Source organism: Neophocaena asiaeorientalis, unplaced genomic scaffold (assembly GCF_003031525.2).
Source record: "Neophocaena asiaeorientalis asiaeorientalis breed wild unplaced genomic scaffold, Neophocaena_asiaeorientalis_V1.1 scaffold436, whole genome shotgun sequence".
NCBI classification, from domain to species: Eukaryota; Metazoa; Chordata; class Mammalia; order Artiodactyla; family Phocoenidae; genus Neophocaena; species Neophocaena asiaeorientalis.
Genome location: NW_020172473.1, coordinates 1130694 through 1142645, shown reverse-complemented (window position 1 = coordinate 1142645; position 11952 = coordinate 1130694). Strand labels below are relative to the sequence as shown.

The window sequence follows — 11952 nt, the reverse complement described above, 5'->3', positions numbered from 1 at the left end:
TTTGAAATTCTTCTGATTTAAACATGCTAATAATCAACATGTCTCATTAATCACAGTGCTCTAGCATCAACTGAGATATACTTCATACATTAACTCACTCTGCCAAAAGGTGCGTGCTGAAAAGCTGGAGTTGCAAAATTCTCACGATGAAATGCAACGTTTCAACATAACCAAACAACATTTTAAATAAAGTATTTCATTGAATCCCGTGATTCATATCATGATCCTTCAGTTTAATGAATTTAGCAGGTTAATACCTGACTTACTAATAATCTTTATTAACACATTTTCCTTATTGAATACAAAATGAACCATTACAAACTACAGCCACACTCATCAGGAGATCAAAGCCACTGAGCGAGTAGACGAGCTATAAAAAAAACTTTATTAAAAAAAATAGACAACATATGTAAACATCTTTTTCAGTCACAAAGCTTCATAATACAGCGTATCAGGCCCAGGCCTCAAATCTCTGCAGTGGGAGCACCTTAACTGTTGACTAATAGTAATCGGCTTAATTTATCTTCCAGTGAGCTATTAAGTCTATGTGAAAATAAATAACCAGATTCCGCTAAGTATACCTATACACATAGAAAATCGCAAATGTACAACAGATCTCAGCAAAAAATGACTATCTGCAGTAACATGTGAGATCGAGTCCTTATATGACAATTATCTTTTTTTTTTTTTTTTTTTTTGACAATTATCTTTTTAATGTAACTTCATTTCTAAAGTCATCATAAAGTAGAGTTGACTAAAATAAAGCTAAACAGGAACAGAGTAGAGGGACCACACAGACGGACAGCCATCACTCCCCTACCCTCACACAGAGTGCCACACACACACACACACACACACACACACGATGTTTTGGTAGAAGCAAAACTGAAAACACAGTTTCTGTATTTCGTGTTTCACGTATTACCGTAGGCATGTATTTCGTTTACTTTTAGCTGGAAGTTACATGCCCTCATATGACTGAGTATGAAGTAGCCAACCACAGTTTCAAATGTGATACAATTTTGAGGAAACCAAATCTCTGTTATGTAATTCAACGGCCACCCAAAAGTGAAGCCAAATCATAGAATGGACCATAACACCACAAAATGTAATTAAGGAACCTGAGATTGTGCTTCAAGAATTTCCTTAAGGCAAAATGTGCTTATATTAAAATAATCCTTTCGTGCCCTGTTCATCATTTGCAGTGGCATACTTGTTAGATGACTAAGAGGTTCTAAAATGGCCAAATAATATAATTTTCCTCCTCTTTGTTTCCTACTATAGGTAGATACTTTATCACACCTGATTAAATCACTGACCTTCCAGTTATTCAGTAAACCTTAACCAAGGTAAAATTTTAAATGAAATATCAAGTAATGTTTGCAATTACAGTTTTTCACTGTAGGGAAGATTTTGAATGCTTATTGTGTGTCATCTGAATGACCATATTCTAGGGAGAGAAGCATAATAGATTTAACAAAAGCACCCAGGCAAGTTTACCAAGCTCCTGGATAGCCATTTCAGTAGCTTAACAACTCAGTAGTTTATCTGTATCATAACTCTATGATTTATAGAAGTGACTCATAAAATAATTTAAAATCAACCTGATCTGCTATCCAAAGATTCGCTTTATAAACCCACATCTGAAAATAACTTATATTTCTCCATTCTATCACATCAGCTTGTCCCACCCAACAGATATCTAACATGTATCTGGAATTAAGTGAGTAACTACTATTCTAAAACACTTAAATTCTAACCGTACTGCTGTTTCCTGACTTTGCAGTGTTTCTAACTGTATTTGATATTATGAGGATGATTATGCATTTAAATAGAGAAAAATAATATTAAATGACATGGATTTTCTTCGGCACATGACGCACGCATCGATTGATTTTTAAGAACTCTACGACAAAAGGAAAAGCTTTACGCTTCTGGATACCAGATCAATGGCTACTGATGAAGGAAGCAGGAAGATCCTTTCTACAGGGAGAACACACAGGGTAGCGCCTCTCAACTGTATACAGAATATGGTCTGAGTCAAATGTCAATGACTGGCTTTTTGAAAAATCTACTTTGGAGTTCTAATGGATAAAATTTTTAGAAGTTACATTCATTACAACTTTTACAAGTTACATTCAGTAAAATTTTCTCCAAGAGAGAAACAGTGCATATTTTAGGTGAGATTTGGACATACTTATACATTATAAGCCTACTGCTGGGTTTGTTAGGTAGTTCAAATAGGACTCTCCATCTGTTCTAGTCATCAAGTTTTTTTTACATAAACATCTTTACTTGCTAACATCACATTACTCTTGGCTTCTTGTTGCACAAATAACAAAAAGAGGGAAAGAAATGGAAAAAGGTAAAGGAAGATAGAAAACAAAAGGAAGGAAACAGGAAGGAAGGAAACAAAAATGGCGTACTCATTACAATTTCTGTGTGTACTAATAGACAAGGATATAAATGGGAGCAAACAAAGCATTTAAAATTGGGCTTAAACACAGATTTACGTTGTTGCACATTTGTTTTACACGTGTGTAGTGTGTCAAGCCGCTAGGTAAGAATCCAGTGGAATAACAATACAGTCAGCCAACCGCAATCACATGTATTTTTGGAGAAGTTAGACATCCATTACTATTTTAGTAACATGGCCACAGCTTTGAAAACACAGCAGCATAAAACAATTCAAAGGTAGACACACTGTTTTCATTTGTTCACCTTAAAAAAAAAAATGCTTGAACAATATAAGGCACTTAAGACAGAAATTCTTTCTCCAGTTCGTACAGGGATGGTCGGCTCATTCTGCTTCTTGGCCCGCACAGAGGCACCGTGCAGTCCCTGCTCTGGCCTTCCACGTCGGCATCCAGTAAGGAAGGCACGTGGGGCTTAGTTCTCTCCTTGGCACCGAGGGGACAGTCAGGGGCTGGTCCTGGACCGCCCACCACAGGGCAGGCCTGTGCGGGCTGAGACTCTGTTCTCTGCGGGAAGGCCTTCGGGGCACCTACCTGGCTTCTTAGGTGGGGAGGACGGGGCAGAGGCACCATATGGACAGCTCTCTGTTTTTCGGGCAGGACCTCACTTGGCAGGTCACTATGGGCTCCAGGCGGCGAGGGGGGCGTCCCCCAAACCCACTCAGGGGGCAGCTGAGAGGCTCCGGGGGCTGAGATGAGAGCTGCACCAGCTGGTTGAGGAGGCAAAGACAGTGTGTGATTAGAAAGACAGTGATGTCGAAATCAATGGACAGCAAGGAAAATACCCAGGATGACTTCCCTTAGGTGACCACCTTAAAGTGAGCTTTCACAAAAGAACCTGAACACAAACCTTACCTTTAGAATTGTTAGCAGAGAGTGTTTGTTTTTATGGAAAAGTACTACAAGGTTGGAAAGACTGCTTGAACCTATGGAAACGACACCTGTAAAGAGCCAAGTCATCATCATACACTTAGGACAATGATTATTAGAAGTGTTTTATTAACAGGATAGATTTCACAATGGGTTAGACTGGACTAAAGTTAAGACTTAAAAATGACGGTGAATATGACTGAATTCACTCTCCGAGGATGATTTGAAAAAATTAATGAAAACAAGAAAGCAGATACATGTTACACCCTCCCTTTTTCGTTCTGAAGAACTGACTTACTACCACTGTAGCAAATAATCATTGGCTTCAAACTAAGAAAAAAAGAATGCTTTTTTATGGGATTCTTGTGCTAGGGTTTCACCGTGCGCAATTATAAATTACTAATACTTTATTGCATCATAAAAGGGCAATAAACCAATTTATCTAAAGACAGTGAACAATAATATGAAAAAAATCTTGTCTAGGCGTAGCACTTAAAGAGATGAACGGAAAGGTAACGCAAACGAAAGCAGTTTCAGTTTTAATATACTTTATAACCGATCCTAGCATAACATTTTACAAACTGAAAAGCATTCTTCATATACATTATCTCACTTAATCCTCATGATCTGTATCAGAGGTAGTTGTAATTATCTTTAAATACAAAAGGAATAATACTCATTCCCCACACAGCACCTACTGTCCATTTGACTTTTACACCCCCTAAACTCAATCTCAACATAAACCTGGGCAGCAAAGCCAGGTGACACTGTGTCAAACGACTAGTTTTACTGCCAACTCTCCCACTAATTATTTGGTTCAGATTTTGGCAAATGACTCTCCTTCCTACCACAAGGGGCTTGGGGCAGTTATCTCCATGTGCTTTTTCTGTTTTTGTTTTTTTTTTGCAGTACGCGGGCCTCTCACTGCTGTGGCCTCTCCCGTTGCGGAGCACAGGCTCCGGACGCGCAGGCTCAGCGGTCATGGCTCACGGGCCCAGCCGCTCTGCGGCACGTGGGATCTTCCCGGACCGGGGCACGAACCCGCGTCCCCTGCATCGGCAGGCGGACTGTCAACCACTGCGCCACCAGGGAAGCCCCTCTTTCTGTTTTAATATGCTGTTATGTATTTAAGTTACTGAAACTTAATTATACTCCTCCAAGGATCCAAATGATAAAGTCAAACAAAGGAGTAGGGTAAAATTCAAAGATTTATGTGAAAACAAATTTGTAAATGTAATCGCTTGGAGAAGATAAAATCAGAGAGCCATACAGTTTTACAGTCTATCCTCTACGGTGGTGTTTGGTACTTTCACCCACGAATGCAGCCTACCTGGGGGCTGAGAAGCACTTCCATCAGACATGGTCCGTCGGTGATGTGCTGCTCTTTCTTTTGAAGAAGCAGTGTAAGATGCGTCCGCACGTGCTGGAACTGTGAAGGGAGGAGACAGGTTTCCCCACACACCATGATGGGTCTCCAGTCCTGGCACGGGGGTTGACTCCTGATCCCTCCTTCCAAAGGCAGGGCAAGGATCTGGAATGGGCACCTTGGGGTCACAAGGGACGTGTGTGCCGCTCTCGAAGGAATCTTCGCCATCAGTCTGCAGCAGGCACTTGGTGGAGAGAGAAGGCATGGACAGGAGGTTTGCGGCGCTGGACGGAGGGAGCGGGGATGGGCTGCTGGTCCCCTCGCCTGCGGCTGGCAGCCTAGTGGCAGAGCTGGCACTGCTCCGGGACTTAGGCGCCCGCTGGAAGATGCCCTCGCGTTTCTTCCTTTCTTCCTTGGGCAACGGGTCTTCAGCAGCCTGCGCTTTCGCGAGCTCTCTGATGTCCAGGCCCAGAGCCACCGACGCCAGCAGCATGGTGCAGCCATACAGAGCAGACTCCGTCTTCTTCCTCTGGGGGGATCTGCTCAGACTGTTCGGAGGGGTCCCCTGAGGAATGCTGGTGGCAGGGCTCACTGGGGTTCTCTCCTCCCAGCTTTCGGGTTCCACCAGATTCTCTCTCTGGCCATCTTTCCAAAGAGGGAGATCGATGTAGGCTTGACTCGGTGATTTTATCTGCTTTGGTTTTCTGTGTTCCAATCCATCTGGGGCAAGTTGTGGCTCTTCACATGCCCCTACAGAGAAGTATAAATACACACAGGCTAGGACCATTTTACCGTAAAAACCATGCAAGCTATACTGTAAAACAAGGCTGAAATCTAATAAATACATATTCTAAATCAAAACACATGGAGTCCTTTGCAGTTCAGCAAATGGTTCGTCCAGGAGGACCCTAAGGAAGGGGCGTCCAGGGTGCAATGACTCAGCTCCCTGCACAGGAACAGGCGAGCAAGTCCTCTGCCGTTTCCTGTCCTTCAGCAAGTGGATCTTCACTGGCATAGAAAACAGAAACTTCTATAGAAACAAAGTCATCAAGATACAGAAATGCACACGCACAGACAGCAGCAGGAGGACACGTCAGACAAAATGTGCCCTTGCGCGTGACCTAGATAACTGGGCCACGCCCTGTTGCTACAGGAACCATCCTGCGTAGGGCAGTGAATTCTTGGCACACTTCAGACTATGGTGGTGCCCAGCAGCCTGTTTCAACAAGCTGCCATTAAAGTGTAGGGGCCCCGCATCAGGAGAAGATTCTCCAGAGGTCAGAGCCCCAAAGGGTAACATATTCTGCTACTGGAGAGGAAGCTACAATTCTTATCACTTAGGGCTTAACCACGAACGACTGAAACGACGAACTCCCTCACCTGGTGTCCAGATCATCCCCGACAGAGACACCCATGATTTCTGCAGCCTTGTGTCCACTGCACCTAAAATGTGCTCGGTTCGCTAGACCAGCCAGATGCCAGCTTTTCTCCCAACAAGCCCGTGCTCTTCCCAGCTTTTCTCCCTTCAAGCCCAGTATCTTCCTCTGCTATCTTTCTCCCCGTGTCCTCCTCCCACTGTCCCATTTCCCTCAGACAATTCTATCTCAAAATCCTGCCTGGCCCTAAGAAGGCCTGACACTGCCCTTCTTCCCACATGTGATCTTGGCTTCCGCTGAAGCCTCTCTGGTGTCGTTCGGTTTCCTCCGTTTTCTACTTTCAGGTCACAGCGGCTGTGAGCATCCCTGCAGGTTTCATCTTGTGAGGGGTCTTCCCCAAATAGTGCCTTCATCAAGTAGGCACAAACTGCGCTTTGATGGGTTGAATGCACGGTACATGTAACGAATAACGAATTATTAAGCCATCATTTTTTTTAAAAGAGGGTAAATGCTGTTGACAAGTAAAAGCCATAGGTTTCGAAGCATACTGAGCACTTCCTTTCCCACACTTTCATCCTGAGCTGTCATGAATCTACATGGATCCATCACAATCTTTCCCAGTCTTTCTATGACGGATGGCATGCATTCGCAGCCCCCAAACCAAGGTGAATATAATCAATATCTACATCAGATCCAACTGTCCTTTTCGGATTCACTTAGGCATTCAGGAGATACTGAAGACTTGCTATGCACCAGGCCCTGGGAGTAGAGTGGTGAACAAACCAGATAAAATCTTTGCCTTCGAGGAGCTGACATTCTAATTTGGGGTGACAGAGAACACACACATTACTGGTGCCCATGCAGACCAATAAGGATTTCAGGGAAGAGCGATGCATAAGTAAAACTGGGTACTAAGATACAGGGATGGGGTGAGACACCACTGCAGCTAAGGCGGTCAGGGGACGTTTTCAGGAAACGCTTGGGCTGAGACAGAAACACTTAGAAGGATGAGGCCCCACAGATGGAAGGAGGGGGACCTTCAAGCAGGACAGACTGTGTAAACCTTTTGCTCAGTGATCCTTCCAATGAACTACAGGGTTAACTTAATGGAGACCCAGCTGAGTCAGCCAAATACATCCTTTTATTTCCTCCAACTGTCCTGTGGAAGAGTTATTCATAGGATCAAAATATTCTAAGAAAGAATAAAAAAAAATTCAGGGAAAAAAAGCAAGAAGACTTTTTTTCAACAGTCACAAATAATGAAACTTGCACTACAGAATTAACAGTTTTATTACTATTAATTGTTCTTCATTAGTCCTCAAACGCCATCTGACGATGAATCGTAGTGTATAACGAGAGACCCTCATGCCTTTACAGGCGAGAAAGAGGCAGAATACAGTAATGAATGTGACATCAGAAAGCATCTACCCAGGGATTACACAGCACCCGCCTTGTGTTTACCTGAAAGTATTTATGGAGATATTTATGCTGAAACCACACGCTTGTGATGAACACAGAAGAAAACTAAACATGGGCAGTAGGTGATAAGGTGCTTGTAAAACTGAGCATTGCACCAGCGATCATAAGTTCAAGAAGTTTATACCGTGCTTTGCTAAGACATCTCTAATTTGACCACAGTACCAGAGGGCTGCCTTAAATTGTCAAGGATAAAGACCAATTTGCTTTTCTTCAGAGTTAACCCATCATTGAAAATTTCCAGCAACTTCCAAATCTCTTCAACCTTTTAATATCTGAATATTGAATAGGAATACTGAACACTGAGAGCGATGATGGTTCATTTAAACTAGAGATTCTAGTGTAATACTCTCCAGCAGTAGTTTCCCACAACTAACCCGTCTGACAGTATTTCATCAGGTCGTGGGGTGGGAATATAATCTCAGCAGAATTTCAGGGCGCCTACATTTTCATATTTACTATTTCCTATACTACAGTAATTTGGTTCTATATAATAAATTATACTAATTTTTCTGGTGAAGAATAAGAGTTACAAATTCCTAGTAAACAATGTGGAGCCTAATTGCCTTCCGCCACGAAGACTGACAGGACAGAAGATAACTTTTGAGCTTAGTGTAGCCACTGCGACTCAGTATGTGTGATGCTGCTAACCTTTCCCATGTCACTTCTAGAACTCTCAGAGGCTCAGTATAACTCAAGCAAATTCTATTTCCTGAAGCACATTTACCTGACTGGTCCACAAATAATGAAGCCAGCGGCATGGTTTTCTGATTTTTTATTAAGACGGTTGACCAAGGACTGTTGCCATCTGAGAGAGGTCTTATTCTACAAGAGAAAAATGTTTATTTTGATATAATAGAACCATATGACACACAAATTAGGTTTTGGTGGATACATGCTAACAATATTTTTAGGTAGTAAAGAGAACATATTGGCCTCTATGTTTTAAAGAGCTAACAAAGTACAGATAAAACCTTAACAAGAGACAGAGAAGCTTTTTAATTGCTTAACTAAATAATAATTGATTTAGTAGGATAAACCCATCCTAGAAATGAAATTATATTCAGGTATCTCTGTATTACTCTAATTGCTTTTTAAAAGTTAGGTCTGGCCTGGGCTTCCCTGGTGGCGCAGTGGTTGAGAGTCTGCCTGACAATGCAGGGGACACGGGTTCGTGCCCTGGTCTGGGAGGATCCCGCGTGCCGCAGAGCGGCTGGGCCCGTGAGCCATGGCCATTATTAAGCCTGCGCGTCCGGAGCCTGTGCTCCGCAACGGGAGAGGCCACAACAGTGACAGGCCCACATACCGCAAAAAATAAATAAATTAATTAAAAATGAATAAATAAAAGTTAGGTCTGGCCAGTGCAATATTTAAAACGCACTGCTATTTATCACAGTACACACTGAAATGCCACCAGATGTCACACAAGTACCTTTCTTTGCAGTCAGTTCTTTCTTTCATTTGAATGGAATTTGGACCCCAGGTACAACCCTTTTTCTTGAAATTCCTTTTTACATCTTCAAATTCTTCTTGTCGACAGACTGTGTTCCTGCCCCAAGTTTTATTGCTTTCATCTGAGGTCACTAAACAGAGAACATCATCACTCATTAACCAATTAAAAAATTGTTAAGTTAAAATGAATCAAATCAGTTGTAAAACTATCTTAGTCGAAACGCGTAAACGACTGAGAAACATGAAAACAACGAAGAAATTATTTTTTTCACCCTGCTGCTGGCAAAGTTCTATCTCTGATAACAGCAAGAAAAGTGAACTTAATTAAAAGATACAAATTTGAGGTAAATTAGCCATAAGGAGTTATTTACTTATCTATGTATTTAACATTATGCAACAGTTAGGATTTCATTTTATTTGGGGGAAAAAAGGTCAAATTGAACAGTTAACTGAAAACAAACTTAATACTTAATTTTTTAACCAGATCAAAGTTTTGAACCTAAGGAACAAAGGTATATTTTAAAATTGTAATTTAAGCCAATTTTTCGTTAGTCATCACAAGTGTTTGGCTGCAATTACCTTTAAAAATCTGAATGTATGTAAGTTTCCCCACGTCTTGCCTTATTTCATCCCCTCTTGGGCGGTTTACACTCACGTCTAACACCCACGTGTTGCTGACACACACATATGCCAACCCCCAGCCTCTCTGTGCACTGACAGTTGATTCTCCCAGAATCACTGGGAGAGTGGCTGTTATTACTACACACTTAGAAAACAACCCCGTCACACACCAGAGGTTCCAAAAACACAACTGAAAACATTATGACATACCTACACAGGGGGTAAAAATATCCCCTTTGGGTCTAATTGAAACTCTCACAGTGCGAGGATGCCAGATGAATTAGTATATTTATTTTTTCCACTAGGCTGAACACTCTAAAATCAAAACACTAAGTGGTATTTTGAAGGACAGATCTTCCCCGACTTACGACGGGGTTTCATCCAATAATCTATCCTAAGTTAAAAATATCATAAGGTGAAAACGTGTTTGATACACCTCACCTACGAAACATCATGGCTTAGCCCTGCCCACCTTGAATGTGCTCAGAACACTTACACTAGTCTACAGTTGGGCAAAATCATCTAATGCAAAGCCTATTTTATAATAAAGTCAAATGTCTCATGTGACTTACTGAATGCTGTACTGAAAGTGAAAAACAGACTGCTTATGTGGGTACAGAGTGCTTGTGTTTGGGTTGCTCACCCTTGTGATGGTGCACTGCCCAGCATCACGAGAGAGGATGGTACCCAGTATCACTGCCCAGGAAAAGATCAAAATTCAAAATTCGAGGGCTTCCCTGGTGGCGCAGTGGTTGAGAGTCCGCCTGCCGATGCAGGGGACGCGGGTTCGTGCCCCGGTCCGGGAAGATCCTACGTGCCGCGGAGCGGCTGGGCCCGTGAGCCGTGGCCGCTGAGCCTGCGCGTCCGGAGCCTGTGCTCCGCAACGGGAGAGGCCACAGCAGTGAGAGGCCCGCGTACCGCCAAAAAAAATAAAAAAAAAATTCAAAATTCGAAGTACGGTTTCCACTGAATGTGAATCACTCTGTACCATCACACAGTCAAAAAACCCTAAGTCGAACCACCCTAAGTGGAGGGCTGTTTGCATTAGTTGGTCAACACGGACCAAATTCAAGCTAAATTTCAAAAAGCAAAATATGTTTTTCCTTACAAAACAATGAAACGAATGGAAGTAACCTTGAATTCCTGATTTCAGCTTTCAAAATATCCATAAAGAGGCTACTGATATAACTAGGTCATGCAAATGTTGCAGGCAGGCGTTTAACAAAATGTCTCACGATACTATTTCACTTTCTGCTCTGTGGCCTGGTCACATCACCGATTGCGTGGAATCTAAAAATCATTGATTGTGAGAACAAGAAAATGAGGCTAAGGAAGATAAAACCAAATCTTGCTTTCCAAATAGTTCTGACACCTCCTAAATATCACAGGGTTAGAACCGGCTATGAATGTCTGCTTCAGCTGGATCCCAGTCGGTTAGTGACAGAAAGCCGCCCAGAAGCCCCCCGTGGGGGAGAAAGCTCACGCTGTATTGCCCGGAGTCGGGGGATCACCGTGGGGCTGCTCGGTGTACTGAAGCTGCTGCTGTTCAGGCTCCTCCGTTTGTCCAAGTTGGGGGAGGCCTGCACGGTTATTTTGTGCTGGAAATCTGTCAGATACGGGAAAAAAAAAAAAGAGAACTGAGAGTCCATGGTTTTCGGTTATTCCCGTAGCCCCAGCTTTCGCACGTGGCAATAAAAGCAGGAACGGCCAGACAGTAAGAATATGGTGTATCTCAGAGTCTGTTCCTAGTTTCTTACTTATCTTCCATTCAGGGCTCATGTCCATAAACAATGACTCAGAGTCATGACGCATGAGGCACGGTGAGAGACACATGCTCACAAGGAAAGAAACTATTACTGCGTATTGCAGAACTCACGGTTTTCCGGGCAGAAAGAGTTACCTTCGTGCAGTCTGATAGAGTTGAAAACAAAATCGAGATGGGAGACACCCTGGGTTTACATGAGCCCTGGTTCTGTCACTAACGGACTACAGACCCCAAACTAGTCAGGAGCCTCTCGGCGCTGGTCCCTGTGGTTGTTGGCTAGAACAGCAGACACCTCCCAGGGTTGCCGTGGTGATTAGAACGGAAAGTGGACGTTACGCGGGGCTCCGGACATGCTACCTCAACGTTTACTACTTAGCCTGTCACATTTCCACATGACCATCCACTCTTCATCAACCTTCCTCAACATTCAGGTCTGTTTCTTTGGGTCTTCCTTTCCTGATGCAGGCTCCCATGTCACAGAAACTTACATTAAGTACATTTTTATGCTGTTCCCCTGTGGATCGGGCTTGTGTCGGTTTAATTTTCAGACCC

General features: G+C 42.9%; 1 protein-coding gene across 1 annotated transcript in view; it reads right to left on the bottom strand.

Moving 5' to 3' along the window:
- Positions 1-364: 364 nt before the first annotated feature.
- MAP3K21 (mitogen-activated protein kinase kinase kinase 21) overlaps positions 365-11952 on the bottom strand; it is a 34925-nt gene continuing 23337 nt past the window's right edge. Inside the window, exons 6-10 of the mRNA XM_024738168.1 lie at positions 11119-11241; positions 8995-9145; positions 8290-8387; positions 4675-5460; positions 365-3184 (exon numbers count right to left, since the gene is read on the bottom strand). Of these exons, the coding sequence (XP_024593936.1) occupies positions 2757-3184; positions 4675-5460; positions 8290-8387; positions 8995-9145; positions 11119-11241 (1586 nt within the window). The 3' untranslated portion in view covers positions 365-2756. The remainder of the gene's footprint in view (positions 3185-4674; positions 5461-8289; positions 8388-8994; positions 9146-11118; positions 11242-11952) is intronic.